General features: G+C 47.9%; 4 protein-coding genes across 4 annotated transcripts; 3 read left to right on the forward strand and 1 right to left on the reverse strand.

Annotated features, from left to right (window-relative positions):
* Positions 1-277: 277 nt before the first annotated feature.
* Positions 278-1,742, forward strand: PHATRDRAFT_12740 (predicted protein; the record flags this gene model as incomplete). The annotated part of the gene is made up of 2 exons (XM_002180390.1): positions 278-1,402; positions 1,488-1,742. Coding segments are annotated over 2 exons (1,380 nt in total), but the record flags the coding sequence as incomplete, so codon positions are not given.
* Positions 1,743-2,193: 451 nt separating this feature from the next.
* PHATRDRAFT_46140 (galactosyl transferase) lies at positions 2,194-3,482 on the forward strand. The gene has a single exon (XM_002180391.1). The coding sequence runs from the start codon at positions 2,264-2,266 to the stop codon at positions 3,347-3,349; it is 1,086 nt and encodes a 361-aa protein (XP_002180427.1). The 5' UTR covers positions 2,194-2,263; the 3' UTR covers positions 3,350-3,482.
* A 6,035-nt stretch (positions 3,483-9,517) lies between these two features.
* ELO6b_2 (elongase delta 6 elongase) lies at positions 9,518-10,656 on the forward strand. The gene is made up of 3 exons (XM_002180392.1): positions 9,518-9,724; positions 9,812-9,902; positions 9,980-10,656. The coding sequence occupies exons 1-3, from the start codon at positions 9,620-9,622 to the stop codon at positions 10,618-10,620; spliced, it is 837 nt and encodes a 278-aa protein (XP_002180428.1). The 5' UTR covers positions 9,518-9,619; the 3' UTR covers positions 10,621-10,656.
* A 313-nt stretch (positions 10,657-10,969) lies between these two features.
* On the reverse strand, positions 10,970-11,683 carry PHATRDRAFT_36034 (predicted protein; the record flags this gene model as incomplete). The annotated part of the gene is made up of 1 exon (XM_002180590.1): positions 10,970-11,683. The coding sequence occupies one exon, from the start codon at positions 11,681-11,683 to the stop codon at positions 10,970-10,972; it is 714 nt and encodes a 237-aa protein (XP_002180626.1).
* Positions 11,684-12,165: the final 482 nt, after the last annotated feature.

Genomic DNA, 12,165 nt, shown 5'->3' on the forward strand with positions numbered 1-12,165 from the left:
ATGGATTCGTCGTGCGCGGCAAGAACGATCTTCCCTGGAGCATCCGTGCCTTGCCGAGCCGCTCGACGGAGATATAATGTCTTTCTTGAGTGCCGTTGAGACGAGGAACGCTATTATGCAGCGCAAATTGGATCCACGAATGAACGTTGTGTTTCTGGCACAGAGGTGTCGCCGACTCGGCAGGGACGAAGAGGGAATCAACGCCATTGCCCAAGAGTTTTACACAGACGCCGTCGAGGTTGCGGAGAATCTTCCCAACGCCGATACCTTTTTGCGTCCGCTCTACGGAGTGCCGATTTCCGTGAAAGAACATTTGGCTTTGCGGGGTTCGTACTCTACTGGAGGTCTCGCCTGTCGATTGAACCAGAAAGATACTAAAGATTCCTTGATTGTGCAAGTAATTCGCTCCGCTGGGGCCATTCCTATGTGCAGTGGAAATGTACCTCAGATCATGATGCTTCCGGAAACGTACAATCGAATCTGGGGACGCTCTCGGAATCCTTGGGATTTGTGCCGCTCCACGGGTGGATCGTCCGGCGGCGACGCCGCTCTCGTGGCCGCCAGGTGCGTGCCTTTGGCTATTGGCAGCGATGTGGCTGGTTCTATACGCATTCCGGCTTCGTTTTGCGGTATTGTGGGATTCAAGCCGACGGCATATCGCGTGTCGGGCAAGGGAAATATGAAGGCTCGCAAAAACAATCGCTCCGGAACGAGCGCCGTTATTCCCGTCGTGTGTGGACCTCTCGCCCGCACTGTCGACGACTGCGCACAATTTATGAAAGCCGTTCTAGTACCAGAAATGTTCCAAGGTGACAGCAGCGTTCCGCCCCTACCGTTCGACGTGGATTCGTACCAAAGTAAGGCGAAGCTAAAGATTGGCTACTTTGATACCGATGGTTGGTTTGAACCTTGTTTGACTTCCAAACGCGCCGTTCGAGAAGCGATCGATGCATTGACCAAAGCAGGACACACGTGCGTGCCGTTTAAACTCCCGACCGACGGATGGATCAGTTACGGTCTACTGGTGGCCATCAATGCTGCCGAAGGAAATTTTCGTTCTTTTGTTGAGGCTTTGGAAGGGGAGCAAATGATTTCCGAGTATGATACATTACACCAAGCGAGCAACCTTCCGAACTTACTCAAGCCGGTCATCATGGCTTTGATTGATAAACGCCGGGGACACTTGCTGAAGCAAGGCCGAAATGGTGGTGTACCCGTTTGGGATCTGTGGCAGTCGGTCGCAAAAGTTCTCGAACTTCGTCAGAAATGGGACAACGCGGTACGAGAGGCGGGCTTGGATGCAATCGTCCATCCTGCCATGCCGATTCCAGCAATCCAACACGGCTTGTCGGGTAAACTTACAGCTAGCTGTTCGTACATGTTTCTAGCGAATCTCCTACAGGTAAGAATGGCACTTTATATGTGTTGTTTTTTGTTCGTGAGAGTTCTCTGATCAAGTGCGTGCTCGTTCTCATTTTCTCGCTTAGTGGCCTAGCGGAGCTTTGCCCGTTACAACTGTCCGTGCGGATGAAGCGCACTATCGAAGGAAAGATATGCCGGCTGACCAACGAGACATTATCTCCAGGATTGTGGCTCAAGTTATGCAAGGAAGCGAAGGAATGCCAATCAGCGTATGCGTCATGAGTCCGTCCTATCGCGATGAAACATGTTTGCGAGTTATGAAGGAAATTGAAAAAACTATTCCCTTTCAAGAAGAACCGAAAGCTTTTCTGAAAGCTTAATCAGGGAGCATGCACGGAGACCATTTCGGACATCGCGGTAATCGGAGAACGGCAGTCTTGTATGGTGGAAGCAAAGTCGTAAGGCGAGAAGGGTTTGTTGCTGTGAATGGATACGAGTACTGTGGATCACTTTGTAGACATAGGAGTCGTGAAAGTTGTCTGAGCTGAATTAGGTGAACATTCATCTGACTAATGGTAGTCCGGCTGAAAAGTTAATCTTAGTTCAACCCAAATGTCTTCGGACGCACGTTGGATCAGTCTTGAACGACAAAATACTATATGAGGACATATCCAAACGGAGGAAATTCAAGGAATCGGGTATCCTTCAATTTTACTGTCAGTTGTTCCATGAAAAAAGATCGACCTTGACTAACGTAAGATAACATTTTTCATTTTACATAGCGCCGTTCACTTTTGTTGTCACCGCTTTACAGTTAGTTGGTTGAACGGTTTCCTGTTACTTGTAAGGAATCAATCCACTCACATCGTGTTCCTGTGAGGCCATTAAGAGCTTCTGCGCTATGTCCGATATGAACAGAGATGCCCCTCTACCTCCCGGTTGGTCTCGTGGATATTCTACCTCTCAGAAACGAACTTTTTATTTTCACCAGGAAACCAAACACACACAATGGCACTTTCCAACGGCATCAGAAGCCAAAGATCCACTCAAAGGCAAGCAACGCGCCGAATTGAACAAGGATCGCGAGAAAAAGCGACAGCATGAGGATTCGTCTGGAGCCGACAAGCGTCCTCGAGGATCACCTGGAGAATACATGAGGAAGACCGTCGATACTTCCGTGGACGACATATTGGAACTGGCCGATTCCACCTCGGTTGCCGTGATTGTTCCCTACCGGGATATTCATTCTGCACAGCAACGTGCTGCTCATTTAGCCAAATTCGTTCCGCATATGCAACGGTTCTTTAATAGACTCTTAAAATCTGGAAAAGTTTCTGACTATCACTTCTACATCATCGAGCAGTCGGATGATGGACGCAAATTCAATCGCGGCAAGCTCCTCAATATCGGGTTTGATTTGGCCCGCAAATCAAAACGCAGTCACGATGTCTTTATTTTTCATGACGTGGATCTGCTTCCTCAAGATGATCTCGGATCCTGGTATGCGAAGTTTCCTAAATCCCCGATACATATCGCCAGAGTCTGGGGTCGGTATTCTAACAATCCGAAGTACTTCGGAGGCGTTGTGTCGTTTTCCTCGTCAGACTATAAGCGCATTAATGGCTATCCAAATACATTCTGGGGTTGGGGAGGCGAAGACGACGAAATGCAGAAACGGCTGGAGAGGTTAGGGATCCGATTTGAATCGCCTCCGAAAGGAACCCTGGTTGATTTAGAAAACATGACCCTGCCCGAAAAGCTAAATTTTCTCCGTGCAAATCGCGAATGGAAATGTATGGTCAAGTGGGAAGCTCTGGAAGAGCACGAAAAGACATGGAAGATAAATGGGATGGCTGATTTAAAGTATAAAGTTTTGGAGCAAACGTCTTTGGATGAAACGGGAAGGGCAACTAAAGCAACAGTCGATGTTCAGCTCAATGGAGATCACTGGGCGAACGAAAAAAGTGCAATAGATTTTCAAGGATAACAGGAGAAGAGGACAATGTATGAATGTTGGCTGCCCGAAGTATACTTTTCGGCTTTTGACCTAACGACCGCATCAAAGCCAAGGTCGCAGGTCGGTGATACTAATCGTCCTGGAGATTCAAGTATTGTTGATGCTTTCTTTTACTAGCTGTATTGGTACGGAGATGTGTGAAACAAAGTAGTTTTGGGCAGGGTAGTTGCAACTCCACTGACGTGAGGCTATGTTAGAGTTAGTCCATCTTTAACCCTGAGGTATCTCGAAATTTGAAGGGTTGGTCTTTTTCATGTCACAGGTGAATTGGGGCGCCCTAGTCGCCTTTCATGTGCTACATTGCTGTTCAAAACAACTTGAAAATAACGTTGTCAACGTTGTTAGCATCTAAATGATACCAACTCAACCCGAGCATTGCAGTAGATACATTGATTGGATTTTTTTGAACTGTAAAGTGAAGGCACTTCTATATTAGTAGGGAATAAGCGGGCGTCAAGTGCACGTAACGTTCCTCTTATTGGGGACACCCGAACAAAGTTTTGTGCTGGTGTCGCTTTTGCGAAATTCTGCCGACAATTCATTTGAATTCAAAACCCCGCCAAGCTTGCGGCTTTTCTCTCTTACTCAAAGCTTTGGTCGACAATGGTAGGAAGGACTCGGTCTAAGCGAACGGCTCTCCGGAGCAAGTCGCCACGAGCCTCCGAATTGTCGCTGGCAGTGGAGGCTGAAGAACCAACGTTACGACGGACTCGCGGGCGGAAGACAAGAGCTTCATCGAGACACAAGGATGCAGAGGAAAGCCTCCGAGAGACACAGGAAGAAACTTCCCGGGGCGTATCCTCGAACACCGACGCTGAAAGATCGGACGGCGAAAATTCAACCGAGCCGGATGCTGAAAATGAGGATAAAAAAAGCAGCGAGTCGGAGCCAAGTAAAAGGACACGTGCTAAGTCGCGGTCAACTCGCTACAGGTCTCTCAGGGGGAAGAGGGGAAGATACGAGAAAGAAGACTCCACTGAAGGAGAAGGCAATACTGCTGAACACGAATCGTCCGTCGAAGATGCTGATGACCACGATTCACAGGCAGAAAAAGGTATGGTCCCAGATGAGGGAGGAGTTGACCAAGAGGAAGAAAAAAGGCCTAGTGAAAGGACCCGACGGCTACCTCGTCGGCTTTCTTTGAGAGGAAGTCATTCGCCGACGAGAGCTGCATCGTCGGGATACCAGGTAGGGTCCGAATCCGGTGATGAGGAGTTGGTTTCGGATGAGAAAGGGAGGAGCGATTCAAGCTCTGCGAAAGCTAAGCTGACCAAAACCTTCGACGGTCGTCTTAGCCGGCGGACGTCTCCCCCACGCAAGTTTTCTAGTCGCCGAAATAAATTAATAGATTCAAACGAGGGTGACCACGTTGTTGCTGAGAAAGACTCAGAGGATGGCATCACGGTCAAAATGTCGGAAGGCGACAAAGATGTTGAGGTATTCTCAACGGACAAGGACAAAGAATCTATACCAACAAGGAGGCAGTCACCCACCACGCTTAAGACTGGGTCAGAAAAAGTTACTGAACACACGGCACTTCGTGGAGAGATGGAAGTGGAAGAAGACAAACGTTTACCTTGCTCAAAAAAGGTTTCTACACCGACTCGGAGGCAATCCATAACCACCTTTGAGAAAGGGTCAGAAAAAATTACCGTAGACACCGCACTTCGTGGAGAGATGGACAAAGAAGAAAATGAACATTTTCCTTGCTCAGAAAAGGTTTTTATTCCTGAATCTTCGCCTGGTGTTTCCATGGGAGACGAGCCTCCTGGCACTAAGAACGGGAGCTTCACACCGATTCCTGAAGAGGCTGGTAAAATTCTGGATGCTACTAGTAGTGATACGCAGCTCAATGTATCTCTGACTATTGCGCATTCTGAAGAAGAGGACTCATTAAGAAAATTGCATGATAAACACAAAAGTGAGGATTGTACTGTGAAGCCGTCAAATTTAGATGACAGCCCCGGTCATCATGGCAATAAAGAATCTTTTGATGATGATCCATCGCCAAGTCTTGATGTCCATCTTACTGAGATACCGGAAACCGGTCTGGGATTAAACCCCGGAAATAGCGCTACTGCGAGTAAAGCGCAAAAGCATCTTCACGAAAACTCCAAGAAAGAAGCTTGTGTCCTCGATGAACAGGGACGTAAAAAGAGTGCGGCAACCCTTGTAGATGCGGAGCTTCCAGGGACTGTTCAGAAATTAGGTAGAGACGATACCAACGAAGACAAGAGGCAAAGGCTTTCGTCTGCGAAGGTGTTGCCTGCTGTCGAAGATATTCAGGAGGATGAGTTAACAAACAAGGTTCCCGCCTTAGCATCACCCGATGACAATGACCAACACGATGCGGTGAGAATATCCAAGCCAGAGATCAAGGAATTCAAGAGGGTGATCAATGAGAGTCGTGAGGCGGGACTTTGGGAAAACAAAGTCGTCGTCGAATCTTCACATGCCGGCGATGCAACTATCGAGAGTATCCCCGAAAGAGTCCTCGATGCCCAACCCGATTCGTCGATGGGGCAAAGAGACAATATTATTGATGGGGGAATCCGAGTGCATACGGGGATTGTAGTGGGTAGTGCTTCTGTTCATCCATCTGGTCATGACCGTACAGAGATGTTTAAGGCAGAAACGGATACTATTGATGTGCCTTTTGAAGGTTCCAATTTTTCCGCGAATACTCAGAATACACTGCAGCAGCAAAACGTCATACCTTCAAGCTCTACGCAAAGTGTGAACGCAAGCGACTGCAGCCAGCGGCCGTCTAATCAAAATTTAGAGGGTTGTGAGGCAGACTCGGCGACTGGACCGTATACAGGAAAAGATGAAGACGCAGTCTTCATTAATGAGAGTAAAGATTCGGAAGTGAAAGTGAATCAGGAGAATGGCAACGCCGCACTTCCAAATCTGGAGAACATTGGTGAATCGCAAGTCTCGCAAATAGAATCTGAGAGAACCTTACGATGCTCAATCCCCATCGACGGATCCTTCGGGGAGACACCAACGAAATCAGGGAGCGCCCTAGCTCCCATGGCACCCGTTCCCATCAATGGCCACGTACTTGACAGCAACACCACCAGGGGAACAAGAATAGCGGAAAAGCTTGATTCTTCTGAACAAGCGTCTGGTGGATACCCTTCTGTTTTGGAAGAAGGTCAGGTCCCTGCGAGTCTTCCTTCAGCAGCAATTGATATGTGTAAGGATGCTGTTCCATCCGGAATAAGTATGCATCTAGCTGACGACGCCGGATCGACTCCATCGGGCGCTTTACTTTTGGATAAGAAAGGAGGTCTTCCGTCGTTGGATTCATCGAACGACAGAACCCCAATGCCATCATATGTGGAGAATCTTGGTACAGACGCCTGCACTATAGCAAAGAAACATTCGAAGCCACAGAGAGCATCTTTTGACCACGAGCCAAGTGCGACGTCGGCGGGTTCGAAAGAATCACAAGCGGCATCTCCAGTTCCGACGTATACAGCAAGAGCTGACATTGTGGAAAGCGAAAACAAAGAAACGTCTAGTATGGGCGACGAAGCAACAGACTTCAAAAGGGTGAGCAACAGTTCGGTTTTTGGGCAGCTTTCTGATTGCAAAGTAGAAGAGAGCGATGTTTCGTCTCGGCTGCCGACTGGAAATGCAGTCCTCATGGAAGAAGAAAAAGCGCTCAAGTCAGAATTGGAGCTCGAAGATACTGGTGGAGAAGTAGATATTTCGATCGATTGTGAAAACCTTAGGTCTTCTGGGAAAATCTCACTCGATGCCAGCAAGCGGCCGGCAGAGCATGATCTAGGGCCAGGAAAGCGAGCCCGAATCAGCGACGAAGAAGATGTTACAGGAGTTGTTGAGGAAATGCGGGAAGGCGAAATGCTTTTGTCCGATCTTCTTTTTGACACTCACAGTTCTTTGAAAAGGCCTCCTTCTAAGCTCGAGAGCTTAAAACTAAGAATATTTAGTGCCGGAGCAGCAGTGCACAGAGAAAGGGGATACGAAAAGCTCTTCGGAAAATACTGGGGAGCCTTGTCTCGACGGTTGGAAGGACGACTGTCGAGAACAATTACAGATCAGTGTGAAGCTGTGATTAATGCTTTTCTGAAAAGTAAACGACTTCAGAAATTGCACAACAAACTGATTTTCGGTACGTGTGCGTTCGATTGCCTGCTTCTATGAATAGAATGGGTCTAACCTTTTCTCTTTACAGAGCTTTTACAACAATGCATCAAAACAGAGGTCTCTGTGAAGGAATTGCCGACGACAACCCCATCAAGCTGGAAGAAATACATTAAAGTTAAGGCTGCAAACCATGCCGAGCAACAGAAGTTGGGCATTGGTATAAAACAGAATCGATCAACACCACGGAGTTCATTCGAGCATGATTCAGTTCCATATTATCGATCAACAGTATCAACCTCTTCGGCAGTCGATACGACCCTAGGATCTCGTTCCAGCGGATACCAGTTAAATCTACCTGGTGCGATAACGATCGACCCACATGTCCGCGCTTTATCGCAATCGGCCGGATTTCGAGTTTCCGAGAACGCAATTTGGCTTTTGGTTGTGGCGACTAAAGAGTATACAAAAGCTGTGTTGAAAAATGCTGTAACATTCAAAAATGCCGTTGATGCGGGAGATATTCCATCGCGACCAACTTTACGACCCCGAGTACTTGCGGGAAGAAAACGTTCTTCTGACGCCTTGTCGCTGCATGCGACGGCCCGGGCGAAATTGACTCGCCTTTCCACTACAGATATTCGAGCTAGCATGGGGAGTATGTCGATGGGCGACATACATTCATTGGGAGGAACCTTTTCTCGCGGTGGTTTTGAGCAGATTGCGGGTGCTTCCCGTACCAACGGAACTGTCACGGGCGGAAAAGCATTCAGCGATGTACATCGATTTGTAATGGCTTCGATACTACCATCGCTGGACGTCGGAGGTGGAAAATCTGACGACAAAACGCCGTCAACGACGGCTTCATTGCAACCGTCGAACGATGTCAACAAGGATCGCAAGGTGCCTGTCGGTGGTCTAGGTCGAGGCGCCAAAGACTTAGCGGCACTCAAAATGAGGGCTAGCTTTACTCGAACAACCAGCAGTGGACCGGGGAACGCGGGTAGTACTGCAGCTGTTTTGACGGGTTCACAAACCAAGACAAGTGAATCGGGGGATGCCGTGCCTGCCCCGATGATAGAACACGCCGTTGTCACTGATTTGGCCATCATCGATAAGGCAAGTAGCGTTGAAAAAGGTGCATCGGCAGCAGTGAACCCGACAGCTGCTGCCGTCCCCGTCTCGGACCCCGCTTCAGATACAAAAGACGTTGCGAAACAAGGCACGATACAAAACCCGGTATTCTCAAAAGATGAATCTGAAACCGATGCGGGAGACGGGTCGCAAGAAACGGTCGCAATGCGTCGGGGCAAGGGTTTTGGCACTAAAAATTTGGCCGCCATGCGGGCCCGCACGAGCTTTACACAACAGGTCGATGCGACATCGCCAGCTGCTGAAACAGCTTTGACCGAATCCAAAACTACTACTACCGATAAAGAGGTTCCTCCCTCTCTTGCGGAAGCATCCGCGCCCTCTCATTCTGGACTGAATCCTTTGGCAGACAACGACGTCAAGGGAGAAGTGTCAGATCTTGGACATAATTCATGAAAACGAACTTGGTTTTGAAAATGGTCTTCCACTCTAGCCAACTGTAAAATGCTGTGACTGTTGCTACGGAGAGAAAACGATATAGAGCGTAGCAAATGGCGGGATCACGTTTTATCGCTAGTCTTGTTTAGGGAAATGCTACGTTGACATGTGTTTTAACCTCAGGTACGTTGACAAATAACTGTAACCTAGCTAGATATAGAGAGAGGATGGTAAATATGCATTCACTCACCACCGATGTCGGACTGATTTTGTCCTAGCGTATGTACGTACGTACGCCGGTAGTTCCACGCGTCCGGAATGAAAGTATTCGCGCCGGGAAACGTCAGCCGACGGATTTTTCCTTCGAAGTCGTCACAACGGTCGGCGACCGATCGTCGGTGATCTACGCGATCAATATCTACTAGCCTCGACCTCGGGAGTAGCATATCGAGAGGTATCCGAGCGACGACACTGATATCGAAGGGCCATCGACACGGTCTTTTGTGGTAGCTATCGTCATCACACGCAGGTCGTTGCTCACTATCGTGATCCGTATATTGACCGTGCACTTGTGTAAAACAGAGATATTTCAAGAGTATGATGGTACCTTCAAGTTATGACGAGTATGTCGTCATGGTCAACGATCTTGGCGACTCTATTCTGAGCTGGGCCGACCCTGATCACTATCGTGGACATACCGAGGTAAGCGCAAATGTCCCATTATTTGGTGGTTTCGTTTGTCGTATCCCTACCTGATCTCACCACCATGTGCTCCGTTTTCATGATCAGGGATGGGAGTTCACTGACTTTTCTACTGCTTTTAGCATTGCCGTGGCGTACCTCCTCTTTGTCTTTGTTGGATCTCTCATTATGAGTATGGGTAGGTAAAAGACATACGCATTTTTGTATTCCTGTTGCGTTGTACTCTCTGACAACTTCGTTTCTTCCGTCTCGAAGGAGTCCCCGCAATTGACCCTTATCCGCTCAAGTTTGTCTACAATGTTTCACAGATTATGCTTTGTGCTTACATGACCATTGAAGCCAGTCTTCTAGCTTATCGTAACGGCTACACATTCTGGCCTTGCAACGACTGGGACTTTGAAAAGCCGCCTCTCGCTAAGCTCCTCTGGCTCTTTTACGTTTCCAAAATTTGGGATTTTTGGGACACCATCTTTATTGTTCTCGGGAAGAAGTGGCGTCAACTTTCCTTCCTGCACGTCTACCATCACACAACCATCTTTCTCTTCTACTGGTTGAATGCACATGTAAACTTTGATGGTGATATTTTCCTCACCATCGTCTTGAACGGTTTCATCCACACCGTCATGTACACGTACTACTTCATTTGCATGCACACCAAGGTCCCAGAGACCGGCAAATCCTTGCCCATTTGGTGGAAATCTAGTTTGACCAGCATGCAGCTGGTGCAGTTCATCACGATGATGACGCAGGCTATCATGATCTTGTACAAGGGCTGTGCTGCTCCCCATAGCCGGGTGGTGACATCGTACTTGGTTTACATTTTGTCGCTCTTTATTTTGTTCGCCCAGTTCTTTGTCAGCTCATACCTCAAGCCGAAGAAGAAGAAGACAGCTTAAGCGAAATTTGGGTCTACGTAAAAATAAGTACGTTACAAAGTGTGGGTACACTGTAGTTTCTTCTCGGATCCGGCCTTCATCATTCTGAGACATCGTTTTCGGTAGCCGTGCTTTGTATATTCGTAATTGAGAACTACTATCTTTGCTCCTCGATCAAACTGTTGAAATTTCGTTCCGTGACAGGATAGGTCGTTGCATTGATTTAATGATTTAATTGAATTAGCGTGTTACACTAGTATGGTTTTGATCGAAACATACTACCGAACAATCGTTGCGGCTGACTGCATTTGTAGGTATACTTTACCTTGGCCACTTTAACAAAGCAAAGTGCAGCACAAGGCACGTCCGCCTAGGGATTCATCGAGAGGTTTTTTTTGTTGTTCTTGCGCTTGCCGAAATTGCTAAACTTGTTTTCCGATCGTCCAAAGACAGACTTGTTCTGGTACTTGTCTTGCAAGTGTGGCGGAATCTCGTACCCAATGGCCGCTGTCGACTTGGTTACAACGTTCAGCAAGAAAAACGCCAAAAGCGGAGATAAGTCCAAACCAAAGATTGGCGGAATAATTCCTCGAAAAATATTAAGGTACGGATCCGTAATGGCGTACACCGGTTGCAAAAGAGCCACCCCCTGCGCTTGAGGGAACCAACTCAGTAGAATGCGGGCCGTAATAACAATATTATAAATACTCAAAAAGTTGAGAAAGCCGCCAACGAAGACTTGCTCGGCAACTCCGTATCCTGGAATCGCCATAGCCGCGTTGGAAGTAGTTGAGCGCCGCTCGCGCAGCACACGACGGAGTTCGGCGCGGCTACTGCTACTGCGATCCATCTTCTTGGACGCCAATGGACTCGCGAAGGAACGCACACTCCTCGTGGACTGCGCGCCGTACGGCAAAAATACGGAAGCGCTCACACCATTCCATGTCGCGAGGCAGACAATTAAAAGCGTAAGAATGGGCAAGGAAGACTTCATGTTGAGGGTTGTGGCAAGAGAAAGGGGCGTCCCTTTGAATGTTTGTCTTTTCAGATCCTTTTGGAGCTCACTCTGCGTGAGCCAGCTCATGGTAGCTGCTAGCCTGAGAAGGATTTTGCCGGTAGGAACCCAAAGCCATCTTGGCCGATTGGTTCGTGACGTTCACGGTGACGTGTTACTAATGGAAAGCATGAATCTTGTAAAGCACAGCAGGCTTTATACGATCAACCTCACAGCAAGTCTTTCCCAAAGAAGAGGCTTGGCTATGTCACTTGTTTCCATGGCCTACTACACTCGATTTTGCCGTACTAAAACAGAGGAGAAAGACAGAGCATTAAGGTTTTAACTGTAAATAGTATTGGCTGTCAACAGTTTATTTTACTACCTTAAATTCATATCCGCGCGACTTCTCCCGACTACCATTCGGCGCCAACGAAATCTTGTGACTGCTTGCCTTTCGGGGTTAGGCTGGGATGCCTTTCTATTTTTCTGCATCAGCCTCTATATTGATAGTGCTTTATTCATAAGAAGGACTTGCTGTTAGACATTTGCAGGTTTTACAAAAGAATAGG

This window comes from Phaeodactylum tricornutum, chromosome 9 (genome assembly GCF_000150955.2).
Source record: "Phaeodactylum tricornutum CCAP 1055/1 chromosome 9, whole genome shotgun sequence".
NCBI lineage: Eukaryota > Bacillariophyta > Bacillariophyceae > Surirellales > Neidiaceae > Phaeodactylum > Phaeodactylum tricornutum.